The sequence below is a fragment of the Phyllopteryx taeniolatus genome, chromosome 11 (assembly GCF_024500385.1).
Source record: "Phyllopteryx taeniolatus isolate TA_2022b chromosome 11, UOR_Ptae_1.2, whole genome shotgun sequence".
Taxonomy (NCBI): Eukaryota; Metazoa; Chordata; class Actinopteri; order Syngnathiformes; family Syngnathidae; genus Phyllopteryx; species Phyllopteryx taeniolatus.
In genome coordinates, this window is record NC_084512.1 from 15,682,338 (window position 1) to 15,698,425 (window position 16,088).

At 39.9% G+C, this 16,088-nt stretch overlaps 1 protein-coding gene across 7 annotated transcripts in view; it reads right to left on the bottom strand.

Moving 5' to 3' along the window:
• Positions 1-16,088, bottom strand: part of LOC133486191 (vinculin-like) — a 32,799-nt gene that overhangs the window by 6,758 nt on the left and 9,953 nt on the right. For 5 of the 7 annotated variants that reach the window (XM_061790987.1, XM_061790989.1, XM_061790991.1 and 2 more), the window contains 15 exons: positions 15,963-16,085; positions 14,115-14,275; positions 11,391-11,481; positions 11,150-11,297; positions 10,628-10,781; positions 10,372-10,547; positions 10,185-10,283; positions 8,532-8,722; positions 6,305-6,504; positions 3,673-3,801; positions 3,443-3,592; positions 2,353-2,461; positions 1,268-1,570; positions 1,087-1,211; positions 5-190 (listed from right to left, as the gene is read on the bottom strand). In XM_061790987.1, coding sequence (XP_061646971.1) covers positions 5-190; positions 1,087-1,211; positions 1,268-1,570; positions 2,353-2,461; positions 3,443-3,592; positions 3,673-3,801; positions 6,305-6,504; positions 8,532-8,722; positions 10,185-10,283; positions 10,372-10,547; positions 10,628-10,781; positions 11,150-11,297; positions 11,391-11,481; positions 14,115-14,275; positions 15,963-16,085 — 2,345 coding nt within the window. The remainder of the gene's footprint in view (positions 1-4; positions 191-1,086; positions 1,212-1,267; positions 1,571-2,352; positions 2,462-3,442; positions 3,593-3,672; positions 3,802-6,304; positions 6,505-8,531; positions 8,723-10,184; positions 10,284-10,371; positions 10,548-10,627; positions 10,782-11,149; positions 11,298-11,390; positions 11,482-14,114; positions 14,276-15,962; positions 16,086-16,088) is intronic. The other 2 variants (XM_061790988.1, XM_061790990.1) reach the window with 1 other exon arrangement.

The window sequence follows — 16,088 nt, forward strand, 5'->3', positions numbered from 1 at the left end:
CGACCTTGCTGGACCACTTGCGGGCCTCGTCGTGCAGCTGTTTGGCGGCCACCATCATTGGCTCACTGACGACCTCCCCAGCCTTCTGCTCCGGGAACTCTTCATCCTTTTCCTCGGGAGGAGGAGGGCGCGGGGGCGGCACCTCGCCTTCTGGCAGGGGCGGCTTGGGTGGAGCCTGCTCATCGCTCAGCTGGATATAAAACACATAATAGGTCCAAATTCTATATACGGACCACATCCAGTGCTTCAGTTTAAAAAAAGTGGAATATTACTGTCGACTATTATGGGCACTCATTTGTAACACAATAAATTATTGTGGTACTGTACATGAAAATGTATTATTGTTTTTATTATTCATTTTTTCTTGGTATTTAAACCAAAGAAAAACAAAATGATATCTTCATTTGTTTATAGATGTTATATACAGGTGCATCTCAATAAATTCGTAGAAAAGTTAATTTACTATAATGATAAATAAATTCTTGTACTTTTTTAATTCTTAGTTCACTTCAAAAAGGGAAACGCATGTATTCATTAAACACAAAGGAAAATACTTCTGAGGCCAACTGCTACCTAAAGCAATCAAATGCTAAAATAATTTTGATTGTTTCTTAAGTGATATTCTAATTTATTGAGATGGCGAATAGTGGGTTTTGTTAACTGTAAGTATATATATATATATATATATATATATATATATATATATTTTTTTTTAATTCATAAAATATTTCACCCCATGTGTATTGGATCAATATGAGTTTTACTTTTTTAATTGAACCAGTGAAGTGAATGAAGAATATTCAAATTGAGTTAGCTGCACCTGTTCATATTAAACATATTAAACAGTGTATTTTTTTTCCTTTCACCACTTGCAGGTCTAGTAGGTTTACTGAAGCGTGTGAACTGTGCAGTTAAGAACGTTACAGAATATGGTTCCTTGCCCTAAAAAGGTAAAGTATCCAAACTATACATCATCTGTAGAAAAATGAGCTTTATGGCACCCCTTAAACGATACCTTAAAATAACATTTCTCACTTTATCCAATTGCATTAAAGCATTTCCTGAGTGAATAAGCCTTGGACTTACTTGGAGTTGATCTAGGTCAGGTGGTGGAGGGGGGAAGTCCATCTCCTGAGGCTGGAAGGCCTCTCTGACTTTTCCCACAGCGGCCAGGATCCTCAGACAGGAGTCCAAATAGGCCTTCTGCAGCCCTGTGGAAGGATCAGAGGTCATCATGTGTTTATGGCTTCCACTGAATTGTGTGTACCTTTATCTTGTATGTTGCCAGCCACCGCTTTGGCTTCCATGACCATGGGGGAGATGGTGTGCGACAGGACGTCTGACGCGTGTTTCACAGAGTCCCGGAAGCGCGGATCTTCCGAGTTTTCCACTTCCCTCTTGGCCACCAGCAGAACCCGATTGGCTCGCCGTGCGATGCTCGTCGCCCCGGCAACAAGCATTTGGGGCTGAACATTCGCCATGGCAACTCGGCACTTGTCGATGTCTTTCTTGATGGCTTCCTCGGAGGCGTCGAGCAGCGACTTCGTGTCTATGGCCTCATCCACCAAACCTGGACAAACAAACATACACAAAGATGCACACAGACACACATATACATACACACACACACACACACACATATACACGAGAGAAGATAATTAGCAAGGCTAATGAGCAATGAACTCTGCCCGCACTAAACATTTTATTGATGCAAATTATACTTTTATTACACACTCGCTTATGTATATACAATAATGACTTATTTTGGCCCAGTAAACCATATGAAACATCTATCCATCCATCCATTTTCTGAGCTGCTTCTCCTCACGCGGGTCGCGGGCGTGCTGGAGCCTGTCCCAGCTATCATCGGGCAGGAGGCGGGGTACACCCTGAACTGGTTGCCAGCCAATCGCAGGGCACATACAAACAAACAACCATTCGCACTCACATTCACACCTACAGGCAATTTAGAGTTGTCAATCAACCTACCATGCATGTTTTTGGGATGTGGGAGGAAACCGGAGTGCCCGGAGAAAACCCACGCAGGCACGGGGAGAACATGCAAACTCTACCCAGGCGTGGGCCGGGGATTGAACCCCACTACTCAGAACTGTGAGGCAGACGCTCTAACCAGTCGGCCATATGAAACAATAACTAAAAAAATACATTTAAAAAAAGTCCTATAATCACAGTTTCATCGAAATAAAATAAATAAATAATGCACCTTTTAAAACAGAAAAATATAATAAATCAGTTAATTCTCATTCACTATCATTTGTTGCATAAAACTTACATACACAATGAAAATGAAAAAAACTTCTGAAGTTGATTTTCTTTTTTTAAAGTTCTCACCTGTGAGTTTCTCTACATTGTCGATCCACTGGTTCTTCATGGTGTCAAAATGCTCGTACGCTGCTTTATTTCCAGGATTCTTCAACAAGATCCGAGCAGCAGAAGTTACCTGGACCCGGGGTGAACTGATCATTAGGCAAATACAGGCAATTGCCTGGGCTCCTGGGATTTCCAGGGGGCCCCCAAATGTCTCATGAAAACTGATTAATAATGTTTTCTTTGATTTAAAGCAATTATTAGTTTTAGTTTTAAGTCAAGCGCTTAAAAAAAATCAAAATGTTGAATCGATCATGATTGTTTTGTCCCTTCTCTTGCAATGGACTATCCATGTTCTTACTGCGAATGTGGAGTTGCAGTAGCACTGCTGTCAGTCTAGGAGGATGGGGAAGAGTTGAAGTGGATAGTGACACAAGTGACACTTTTCATTACGAAGGTGTGAGCATTAAAGTGGTCGAGATAGCGACTTACTTAAATGTTACTTAATGGTCTTACCCATTACAGTAAATGCATTGAAATGATTCCATCCATCCATCCATCCATTTTCTGAACACAAGGGTCACGGTAGTGCTGGAGCCTATCCCAGCTATCACCGGGCAGGAGGTGGGGTACACCCTGAACTGGTTGCCTGCAAATCGCAGGGTACACATAAACAAACAACCATTTGCACTCACATTCACACCTAGGGGCAATTTAGATTCTTCAATTAACCTACCATGCATGTTTTTGGGATGTGGGAGGAAACCGGAGTGCCCGGAGAAAACCCACGCAAACACGGAGAGAACATGCAAACTCCACACAGGTGGGTCCTCAGAACTGTGAGGCAGACGCTCTAACCAGTTGCCGCCTAACTTGATACTAGTGAATGGGGCAGTGCCGACTGTTTGACTACCCGGGCTTCCTCCTACCGTCCCGTGCCGCCAGAAATGATTCCCTTTTTTAAAAAAGAAGAATTTTTAGGACTTCATCTAGCTCAGGAAATAGAAGAATCTTCTCAAATTCACATTTTTAGTTGGTGTTAAACATTACGATTCAAAATCTTTGCAATAAACTGATGTGGTCAAGGCGTGGTGAATAAAAAAGAAACAAGCACCTGTGGCGTGAGTTCGCGAGCATGTTTGACTGCAGCGTGAATCCCCTCCACCGTGCTCTTATTGGCTGTTCCCACAGCAGCCGCCTTCTCAGCTGTTGCCCCCAGACGACCCGCGTGGGCCTCAAAGTTCCCAGCGCGCTCCTCAAAAACCTACAACGAGGTCACAGAACATCCAAACATTTTATTCAATGCAGTTCTCCTGCTGTGAATCTATGCACACCACGACTGACCTCCTCTCTGTTGGGGGCATCTGGGGGAGAGGTCGCAGCTACAGCCAGCAATTTGATAGGGGTTGTGGTGTCACTGAAGACATCAGATACTTCCTGGGTCATCACCTCCTGCATTTTCTGCCTCAGGTCCTGGTTCCGGCATATATTCCATTATAATTCCACTTGGTGGCGGTCTCCACCAGTGTATTCAATCAGATGGCAGGCATGCCTCATTGAATATTAAAGGGACTATAAACAGATGTACGTCTTTTGTTTCGAAATACATCAAATGTTTGAAATGCTGAAAACATATGCAAAGACTTATAACAATACAGTGTTGAATTGTTGAGATACAGCTTAAGCATCTTTTTCACCGTTTGAATTTTCCAGATTTTCCTGATTTTGTGGGCGGGGCGAAAGCAGAGCCCCATGATGTCATATACTTTCTAGGGCGAGCGAGCTCCCCCCCCCCCCCCATAGGACAAAGTGATGTAATTTCGTTTGGCTGCTCAGTTGTGAGTTAGCTGCGCTTAGCTGCCATCACAAGCCCCATTTACCACTACAGCCTGATAATGTGTCTTCGCTGGATGCCTCAATTTACAGAACAACTTGGTGACATTTTTATAAGCTAACAAAAAATGAGGAAATAAAAAAGCAATGGATTGACTTCTTGAAGACACGCAGATGGCGACCACCCGACTCTACAGTACGACGGATAGTTTTGTACACTTTCACCAGACACAACATGGCTTCGTGGGTGACTTGATACTAGTGAATGGGGCAGTGCCAACTGTTTGACTACCCGGGCTTCCTCCTACCGTCCCGCTGTCATCAGGTGCCGTGTTCAGCTGTGACATTACGTCACCAACAACGAGGGTAAGTTTACGTTTGTGTTTACTTTTATGATTATAGTCCACATTAACCATTCAATGAAGTTGAAGTTGAGCCTCCTAACGTGATTTTACATCATATGAGCTATCACCCCCTCAGTATGTTTGATTCCTTTTGGCACATCCATTCGACACGCCCACAGCGTCTGAGAGCTGAGAGGTGGTCCTTATTATTCAAGTTTTGAAACCTGATTGTATAAACACAGCAATTTTTTTTTTTTATTATTCATTCAAATTTGGCAGGCTTGTTAACTCTTCTCTGTGAAGTGTCAAATTTACATCCCATTTTATGGGCCTCCTTATTCACTTTAAATATCAGTAGCTTCATTTGATCTGTTTACACTCGGAGGGATTTTTTTATTATTTTTTTTTTACCAAAGACCAGATGCGTGTGGTCAAAAGTAAATTTTTATTTATATTGCACTTCTAACAGAGGACTCACAAAATGCTTTACATACACTGTATTGTCAAAAGTGTTTGCTCACCTGCCTTGACTCATATGATTTGAAGTGATATCCCATTCTAAATCCATATGGTTTAATATGATGTTGGTCTACCCTTTGCAACTATAACAGCTTCAACTCTTGTGGGAAGGCTTTCAACAAGAGTGAGTTTTATGGGAAATTTTGCCCGTTCTTCCAGGAGCATATTTGTGAGGTCACACATTGATGTTGGACGAGAAGGCCCGGCTCACTGTCCATGCAAAATCAACCCAAAGGTGTCCTATCGGGTTGAGGGCAGGACTCTACGCAGGTCAGTCAAGTTCATCTATACCAAATTCTCTCATCCATGTCTTAATGGCCCCTGCTTTGTGAATTGGTGCACAGACATGTTGGAACAGGAAGGGGTAATCCCCAATATGTTTGACTGTCCAAAATATCTTGGTATGCTGAAGCATTCAGAGTTCCTTTCACTAGAGCTCAGGGGTTAATATTTTGGACATATCCAACTTTGTGGGAATAGTTTGGAGATGACCCCTTCCTGTTCAAACATGACCATGCATCAGTGCACAAATCAAAGTTTATGACAAGGATGAGAGAGTTTGATGTGGATGAACTTGTCGGGCCTGAACAATCCTGACCTCAACCCTATAAAACACTTTTGGATGAATAAGAGCAGAGACTGAGAGCCAGGCCGTCTCGTCCAACATCAGTGTATAACCTGACAAACATGTTTCTGGTAAATGGTCAGAAATTCCCATAAGCACACTCCTACACCTTGGGGCATACCTTCCCAGAAGAGTTTAAGATGTAATCACTGCAGAGGGTGGACTGATGTCATATTGAATGAACCCTATGGATTAGGAATGGGATGTCAATTAAATTCATATGTGAGTCAAGGCAGGTGAACGAATACTTTTGGCAATACACTGTAGCTATAATACAGAAACAAAAACATTATACACATATTGTGTATGTATGCATGTATAAACAGTGGCTATAAAAAGCCTATGCAAAAAAGTCAGGAAAAGCCTACTAGAACATCTGAGCTTTCTTCGTGGTTATTAGAGGCACTTTGAATGGTTGCAGGTGTGTAATTGTTAACACAGCCAAATACTAGTGATAAGAGGGTGTGCACACTTGTACAACCATATTATATCAGTTGTTTATTTTTAGGCTGCAGGCCCTTTGTTCATATGTTGCCCATCGCTGGTTTACAGAGGCCAGCAAACAAATCAATGAAATCAAAAATAGTTCAGGGAATTTGATCCATGTTGGTTTCACAGTATACAGTATAAAGAAAGTAGTGTTTATATGAGCTACCTTGAGGCTGTCATGTAGCTGCACGGCAGTTGCTCGAGCGTGGGGGGCCTCTGCTTCCCCCCTGCCAGCCATGTCTGCCAAAGATGTCATGAGAGCCTCTGCCCGGTCGCAGCGTCCCATCATGTCCTGGCGGTATGGCCCCAAGAGGCCTCCTGCCAGCCTCCTGCCTTCTCCAACCATCCCTCTGATAGCCGCCTGACCTGAGGAGATGAAAACGGTCAGAGGTCGTCCTTCGTATCGTATTCAAATACTTGCTATCAGCTTGCTCTTGGATAAAAACAAAACACGTCTATAGAGAGTAGGGAGGGATGCAGCGTACGTTGGACAAATGGATTGAGACACACCTCTTTTTAAGACATTTTTGGATTATACTTCCAACAGACTTTTATGGTCAAACTTTTATATCAAGTGCCGCCATCATGATCAGCATTAAATACAGTAGCGCGGAAGGCCCAAGTCTTATCAAAACTGACACAGGGGTTTTATTCCTAAAATGTAGCTCCAATATTATTGACATCAATTGTAACATCATGCACAATTTTAACAACAACACACATTAACACGCAGTACAATGATAGTCATCATCATCATCATCATCATTAGAATAATAGGACAATACAAATCTATACTTACACAATGACGCAATTCAAATTCCAAATAAAAGTTGAATAATAATAAAATGTTGACAGACAAACAACTTAAAAGTTAAATACAACTGAACTGTACTCAGGCAGTGATTCTTTCCTGTACCAGCATACCCCAAGTGTTGACCATACCACAATTTGAAAATCAATGTTCAGAAGTCATGAATAGAGTCTGTGTGTATCTTTAGTGGAAAGTAAAAAGTGTAAGACAGTACCTGTGTTCCACTCAATTCTCTCGTACTCTGTTACCATGAGGCAGCATGGAAGGGAACAAGTGACAATTAAACAATAGACAGACAAAACTGAGAATTTTTTTTTTTTCTGAATGTATTTCTGGCTCAGGATGTCTTCAGCCTTTTGCATAGTGTTAGCTCTAATACCTGTAGGTGGATGAACCTTCCTCTCTGAATGGCAAATACTGTTATTTCCGCATTAAGTGTGTTTCTTCTACTACCATGTCAGAATTAGGTGAATTGTCCACTTATGATGAATAAACGCCTTTCTCAAATAGATGCCTCCTTTTTTTCCATCAGAAAAAAAAATCAATATTAAGGGTGATTATCTCTGTTCATTGACGCTATCATTCAGACACTGACATTATGCAGTTAACTGCTGAGCCCATTTGAACTCAGTTACTAACCAAAACAGCTGCACACAAGCATGTAAACAGGCACGAAGTGTGGAAACTGACTGCATTTTGTTAGTTCCCAAAGATGGGAACTAACAAAAAAATGGGAAAAAACCAAAATGCAGTCAGTTTCCACACTTGGGAACTAACAAAATGCAGTCAGTTTCCACACTTAGTTCCCAAAGATGGGAACTAACAAAATGCTTTTATTGCCCCACAATCTTGTGTCCATGTTCATGTGACTGAAAGCTACATGCCTTGGTTATAGCCATTTCTTTACATTTCCAGATCCGAGTTTTTTATCTTTGTAACAAAATTGACCAAAATTGTAATATAAAGTACCTATAATATTTCATATTATCACAGAAATGTGTTTGCACCAATAAATAGATAATGAATAATTTTATGATCTAATTTGATCATAATGCATTGCTTACACCTTTATAGGGAACTATTGTAATTTGTAACCCAACAAATTACTGTACATGAATATATTTCATTTCATCTGTTATACACATTATAATTTATAGATTTTTTTTAAAGAATGAAAGCATCCATCCATCCATTTTTGGCACCGTTTATCCTCTCAATAGGGTCGCATGCTTGCTGGCACCTATCTCAGCTGACTCTCGACAAGAGGCGGGGTATTTAACCCACTATGCACGTTTTTGTGTGTGTTTCATCATTACCTGTCACATCAATTTAGCCTTAATTCAGCCATGAATACAAATTTATGGAAAAAGATTAAATGCAAATGTATTGTACTAAAAAACTAAATGCAACTGAACTGTACTTGGGCTGTGAATCATTTGGATACCTCTAGAATAAGCCTGCGTACCACTAGTGGCACTAGGACCACACTTGGGAGTATCACTGTCCGAGATGATTGCAAATTCAACACATTACACTTTTTTTCAGAATCTGTCACTCCCTTGTTATTGCCTCACCCACTCACCTACACCTCTGTCATCCATTCCGGGGTTGGCGACCCAGCGCAGAGCTTGTTCCATTTTGCCCTCTAGGGTGACTGCAGGCTTGGCGGGCCTCATGTTGGCCACAGCTCGGTTGGTTTTGGCCTGCAGGGTCAGCAGGGCCGCACCGATTTGTTTTGCCAAGGCACGCGCCTCTGGACTGTCACCTTTACCTCTGAGACAACAATGCAACACAGAGAGACGATGTTGTGTAATTAATAATGTGCAGAAAAAGGAGCTTCAAATAGGAAGGGAAATAAGGTGTTCAGTTATCCAGAGCCCTCTCCACCTTTAAAGGGAAAAAGTTAAAAAAAATAATTTGTTGCTGTTATTTTGTTAGGAGCCCAACTTCTCATTAGCCCATGGTTAGACAATCATCCTTAAAGGGAAATATCATTGATGTTGAGGCCACTTTTTTTGATTTGGTCAATATTTATTATACATTTCATAACACACAGTGGATATAAAAAGTCTACCAACCCTTGTTCAAATGGCAGGTTTTTGTGATATAAAAAATGAGAGCAAGAACAATCATTTCAAAACTTTTTGAACCATTAATGTGACCTATAACCTGTACAACTCAATTGAAAAGAAAGCCTGAAATGTTTTAGAGATGTGAAGTAAAAACAAACAACTGAGTGTGTGCACACCCTCTTATAAATGATAATTAACAGAATTAACCAGTCACATTCAAACACATTAAATTGGGGTCAGGACACGCCTGCCACTATTTAAAGTGTTTCTGATTAACTCCAAATAATGTTCAGATGTTTTAGGAAGCTTTTCCTGACATATTTTTGCTTTCTAGTGCTAACACTGACTGGTATTTGGAACCAGTGTGTACCTCCATTAATACTATTTTGGTGAAATAATAGAAATAGATGCAGTTATGATTACTTCTTGCTTTCTTCTGTTTTTTTTAGATAGGATTACTGCTATTGGTTTCACCATACCACTACACAGTATGTCATGTATGAAGCTCTGAGGCAACAATACATTATACTGAAATTATAATTGAAGATATATCTAGTTTTTTATAATCTGTTCATAGTGTTGAAAATGTTTATAACATTAGTATGAGCTTTCCAGCATAATTTCTGATTTTTTTTTTTCTTAACTCTCATACAAACCTTATTGCACCAAGAGTTTGATATTATATATATTATATGTTATGAGTGAATTTCAGGTAAATAAATCTTGCACTTTTTAATATTAATAATATAGCAAAGGACTGAAACCTTATTTTAAACCAATAAAGCACAAATACATTATGAACAATAGATAAGATCTATAGCGTATCAGTGCAGACTTCCTGGTCCTGTATAGCCAATCCCAAATATGTATTGAGCAATTTATGCTTGCGTGTTTCAAATCATGTCATGGGACAGACAAAGTTACTTAATATGTTTATGTCGGGTTTCGTTTTTATGGTTACTGCATTCAGAATTGACAGAAAGAATGACTCATGATGTTATGGGTCACTTGACTTTTGGAGCGAACCAAGGCATTCCTATGAGTAAGTGGCTCAAACTTCAATGTGATAGTTCCCTTTAATCCTGCACTCATTTGCTTTTTTGTTAAACCATCGAAATAAAAACCCACATTAGTTCTTTACTGTATTCAAACATTTTAGCAACCTTATTGTAGGACTGATGCCCAAAGTTGACAGGCAACAACATAATTTCCAGGCCGGTAAAATGTGCCAGGTATTGGTGACACAAGGCTGCACTCTGATCCTGGGAATGAAGGGTCTTAGAATTAGATGACAATACAGTATATGTGTTAGTAGTGTCAAAGGATGGAAAATAAAATAAATAAACGCACTGTTTGCGAAGGTCCACAAGTCTGGAGGTGAGGCCTGCGATCTCACTGATGGAGCGCAGGATGTCGTCCCTGTCTTTGGGGTCCTCGCACAGGTCGGCAATGCGTTTGGCCTCTGCCAGTAACGCCTTGATGTTCTCCTCGCCCTCCGCACCACCGTTAGGGTCGGCCAACCAGGCCTACACAAAATAACATAATAATGAATGCCAGCGTCAGAGTGTTAAAGGGCACAAATCTTTGTTGTTTTGTTTTATTAGACCTGTGCCGCATCCAGCCTCCTGGCGATTGCTTGCTTGGCATTGATAAGAGCCTCCAGTCTGCGAGCAGCACTATCCACTTTTGCAAATAACAAGTCTAAGCCCTGAGAGCACTGGCCTGCACGCTGCACACACGCCTGGCTCGGACCCTGGCCTCTGTCACAAACAAAAAACCATGAACACATTCATGTAGATACATGTACTCACACTCTGTACCTAAGTAGAATTACATATACTTGTGTTGAAGAAACTCTGGTAAAGGTAGAAGTACTGATTCAACCAGTGTATGTATGTAAAAGTAGAAAAGTACACACTCTAAAATGTACTTCCGTTGTTGTGACTTTTGGTTTGTCCCATCAGGGGTCACCACAATGAGTCACTTGCATGATTTTGATTGGCACAGTTTTTACACCAGATGCCCTCCTGACGCAACCCACCCATTTTTTTTCTGGGCTAGGGACCGACTGGCAGTGCCTGCTAATCAAACTTCCTCCCACAGCATTTTCCTAAGAAGCGTGCAATACCTGACTCGAAGATCTGCAATCTGGTCTGTCATTTGTCCCAGAGCTTTATGTGTCGCCAGGATATCCTTCCTCTCCTTCCCAGCACAAAGCTCTCCCACCTTTCCCGCCTCGTCCAGAATCACACGCAATGCGACCTCGCCGGGTTCTCCTGGTGGGGGTGACATGTCACAGCATTATTCGATAATGTCAATAAAAGCGGAGGCCTGGGAAACATAAATACATAAATCCCTCAGATACAAACCTGGTTGTCCGTAGGGGTCTTTCAGCCAATTTTTCATTTGGATCATCTTCGATTCAATCAAAGCCAAAGATCTCTTCAGTGCTTCCATATCCTATTATATTGTTAAAAAGCAACAATGAAATAAATACAAAATTCAATAAAAAGAATAGTGAGGAAAAACATTTAAAAACTGGTTTGGTTTATTTGTATTCATCCAAAATGTTTTTGGGATCGCTGTTAAATGATTAATATGTGATGGTAACAAACCTCTTGGTTTAGAGTCTAGTCCATTAAATAAATAAATAAAGCACCTATTCTGTTGTTATTATATTTCATGAAACCAAACATTGAATATCTAATGTTGTTTAATAAAAAGCATGTGCATCCAAATTTGGTCAGTATATTTTAACATTTGTCTTTTCTGATTAATAGAAAAACTCAACATTTTGAAAAAAACTGTACTAACAATTATTGGACAGAGATGTTATTATCATTAAAAAAAATATGTGGATATGTGATTTTCAGGAAGATCTGGATCATTTTGATTTTTAATTTTTTTACCAAACCTTGCACAACAATCTATTGTTGTACATCCATGACTATTTTTAGTTGTCGATGAATCATTTTTGTGAATGGCTTCAAGCACTTTGCTGCTCAAGAAGTCATATTTTACAGATAAAAATTGAACTTGACGTTCATCAACACAATGGCTCACTGGAGAGGGGGACGCAATAACAGGACTTTGCTGACCTTTGTTAATAAGTTTGGCTCAACAACAATAATACAGATAACGTAAGATCGCAACTAGTTTGGACTGAAGTAACAATGGCTATGTTGGCTTCAGCCAAACACTAAACTCCATTTTGCCTCAACTCCTTTACGAAGGGTTAATTCCATAAAATCTATAGAATTGTTATGCATCAATTAATCAATCATTATGCTTACTCCTAGTTCAGAGGTCATTTAAATTGTTAGACTCTATTATTAACATACAGTACATAGTCACAGCAGTCATTAAAAACACTACATGCCAGCAAACATGCTCTTGTTATCACAGAACTTTATAGGGGGAAAAAAAACACAAAATTGTATTAAGATGCTCATTATTTTTCTCCCAATAATAGAGAAAAACATTAACTTCCAGCTCAGAGGACGATAAAACGCTTGAGTGGAACCATTCAATAGGTCATGTATTATGTACGGATGTGTCTGGAACAGCTCATTTTATATAATTTGTGACCAAGAGAGGAGGGAAGGCAGCAATTGCCCATCATGATGACTGCGAGTAGCCAGAGTATGTGCACAGCAACCACTCAGACACACAAAGACAAACCATTGTGTGGACCGATTGTGTGTTGAAACATGCAGAGTGACAGGTTGGACAAGGGAAATTTATCTTATTCTAGCATCAGAATCATTTCCGAGTGATGTCATTTTGACAGAAGACAACATCTTGGGTAACAAACTACATGAACAATAGAGAGAATACAGTACATGAGATTACATTACATTATAAGAATACGTCATGAAAGAGTGTCATCTATTTAAAACCATTTGATTCAAATCCAGCATCTCTACTTTACTGAAATATTAATTTTTGGGCGACTTTTTACTTCTACTCACTACATTTGGAAACAGACGTGTACTTGCTATTCCTTATTTTGTCAAAAAAGGTTGTTTACATTTTTCTATGGCTGCAACGAACAATTATATTAATAATCGATTAATCTGTTAATTTTTTTTTCAATTAATTGATGAATCGGATTAAAAACTTTTTTAAATGTCCATCCCTTTATACAAAAACAGGGCATTATTTCAAATTGACACTGCAAAAAATGCAAAAACATAAATTGATTATGATTCGGTAAGTGCTTTGGTCCAGAATGTCAGAAAATAAGCAAACATGTTGATAATTGTTCTACAAAGTAAAAGAAGATGTTTGCAAATGTCTTATTTTGATGAAAGACAAAGATAATTAGTCTGCTTTATTATTATAATACAATTGACAATATTTACTGCTTTATTATTATTATTATAAATATAATTGAGAGGTTGTTGAGAGGCTGAAATTCTGAGGATGACTATTTTGACAATTTTAAACAAGGTCTCTAAACGATTAATCGATTATCATAAAGCGTTATCGATTAATGTGATAATCATTTAGTTGTCAATTAAGCGACTAAGCTTTGCACCTCTACTTTTTAAAGTATAGGGTTTACTTCTACTTGAAGACAGAGTGTGAGTATTTTTGTCACCTCTGCTCAAATCACACAAACAGATGCACATAAAACAACACACAGTGATGAGTTACTGTATATACAGTAGATTATCACATCAGCTGACTGAAACACGTGACACACAAGTTGTTTAGTACCAGCATGGCATTTACACTGTGACATTTATAAAAGTTTATCTAAATGTGTTAAACCAAGTGGCACACACACGTGCACTGGAGGCTGCAGATGGGGAGAGAAGCAGGCTTACCTTCTACAAGGAGGGAAAATAATGGAGGAGGAAGGTAAAGAAAGAAAAAAGGAAAAGGGGGTTACACCAGCAAGCAAAAAGAAAAAGTGAATCACAGAAGGTAAAGAGATGCTCTCTGCAGCAAAGAGGGTTGTGTGGCTAACACTGTTTGACTACATGTGGAAGAGTGTGTGTGAGCAGGCCTTCCACACCAAAATTGCAGTTTAATAAGTGTATGGATGATAACTAAAATGAGAGTCTGCATAGTCATCTGAGGGGTACCTTGTTCGCCCAGGCGTCTTCGTCCCACGTGGTGAGCTGTAAGACTCTGATGATCTCAGTGATCTCGCCGCTCATCTTCTCGAAGGTAAAGCGGCGGTTCCTCTCGGCCTCCTCAATGCCGGCGCCACGCCCGCTCTTGGTTGCCACGAAAATCTTTATCGCTGAGGGCAGAAAGATGAGCAATAATGATCATCATCATTGGAAATGATTGAAAATTTTCAGTTACAACAACTCACTTTTGTGTCATTATTCATTTGTTCATTCTGGATTTAAAAAAAAATCTCTCTCTCCCTCTCTCTCTCTCTCTATCTCTCTCTCTCTCTCTCTCTCTCTCTCTCTCTCTCTCTATATATATATATATATATATATATATTCCTTTTAATTTTAAACTATACATGTGGTGCCCAAATAAATTAATTGATTATGCTTTTACACCGGCGCAGGACCTCCACCATCTCAGTCCTCCCCAGCGGGCCGTCACGGCGATGCCCATCCCCCGCGCCTTACTTTTGCAGTTAATCGTTAAGAATGACCTGTTTTTAAACATTTAGTATTTAAGAACAATTTTGATTTCGCTCTTATGTGCAATACGTTTTATAAGTACAGTGTTTTTTCCTATATCTTTTAGGAATAAAACCTGTACCTTGTTTTTGATGACCACCTAATACTACTACTACTGTGTTTTATTATTTGTCTTTAAAGGTCCCATATTTTGGCTATTTAGACCTCCATAGAGTGACTCTCTAACATGGACTTAGTATAAAGTGTCAATTTAAAAAAACACCTTGATTTTGTCATACAAGTGTCCCCTGTGAAAAGACCCCTCTGACTATTGTTCTATTAGTCATTTCAAACTGCTCTAAATTGCTAGAGGACTCGGCATCATTTGCACAATTGTCAAAAATAAATACTTAAATAAAAAGAACAATTGTATCGGCATTTCCACATTACTGGTAACCTCTTATTGCTCAGTGACTGTGTTTTTATGTTTTTATCTCTCAAAAGTATTCATTTTCAATTGACTGTCTGTTGTCGTACTAGAGCAACTCCAACATCCTTGTGTGTTTTTGACATACTTGGCAAAAAAAGATGATTCTGATTCTGATTATTCTGATTCTGACAGCTACTTCTGTTTGTCCCAGTTTTGTATCCGCTTTGTTCATATTTGGCTAAAACCACCCCCTTTCCTCTGATTGGTTGCCTCTGTGGAGAAGAAGTATTTTTTGAGGTTGTACTTGGTATAAAAAGTTTGAGAACCACTGGTATAGTGTATTACCATCCATCCATCCATTTTCTGAGCCACTTATCCTCACAAGGGTCACGGGAGTGCTGGAGCCTATCCCAGCTATCATTGGGCAGGAGGCGGGGTACACCCTGAACTGGTTGCCAGCCAATCGCAGGGCACACATAAACAAACAATCATTCACACTCACATTCACACCTACGGGCAATTTAGAGTCTACAATCAACCTACTATGCATGTTTTTGGGATGTGGGAGGAAACCGGAGTGCCCGGAGAAAACCCACGCAGGCACGAGGAGAACATGCAAACTCCATACAGGCGGGGGTGGGGATTGAACCTCGGTCCTCAGAACTGTGAGGCAAACACTCTAACCATTTTTTTCCACTGTGCCGCCTAGTGTATTACCATCTTCCAAAATGTTCCTCTCTTGTTAGATCTTGTTGATCCAGGACAGCAGCTTGCGTGTGTGTTTCTAGTCAATCTTACAGTACAACACCAGGAACTAATGACTGTTATAATCAGTGTTACTATAACAACCGTGCGGAATGCTCAGTGCCCTGGCTGTTTGTGATACAAAACCCACACATACGTGGACACACACTCACCTGATATCAGGACAGGCAGCAGCTCTTTGACCGTGCTCATGGAGTTGATGAGCATTTGTCTATGCTCCTGGTGTGTCAGCTCCTGTTGTCGCTCCTCTATCATCTTTGACATCTTGGTCATCCCTG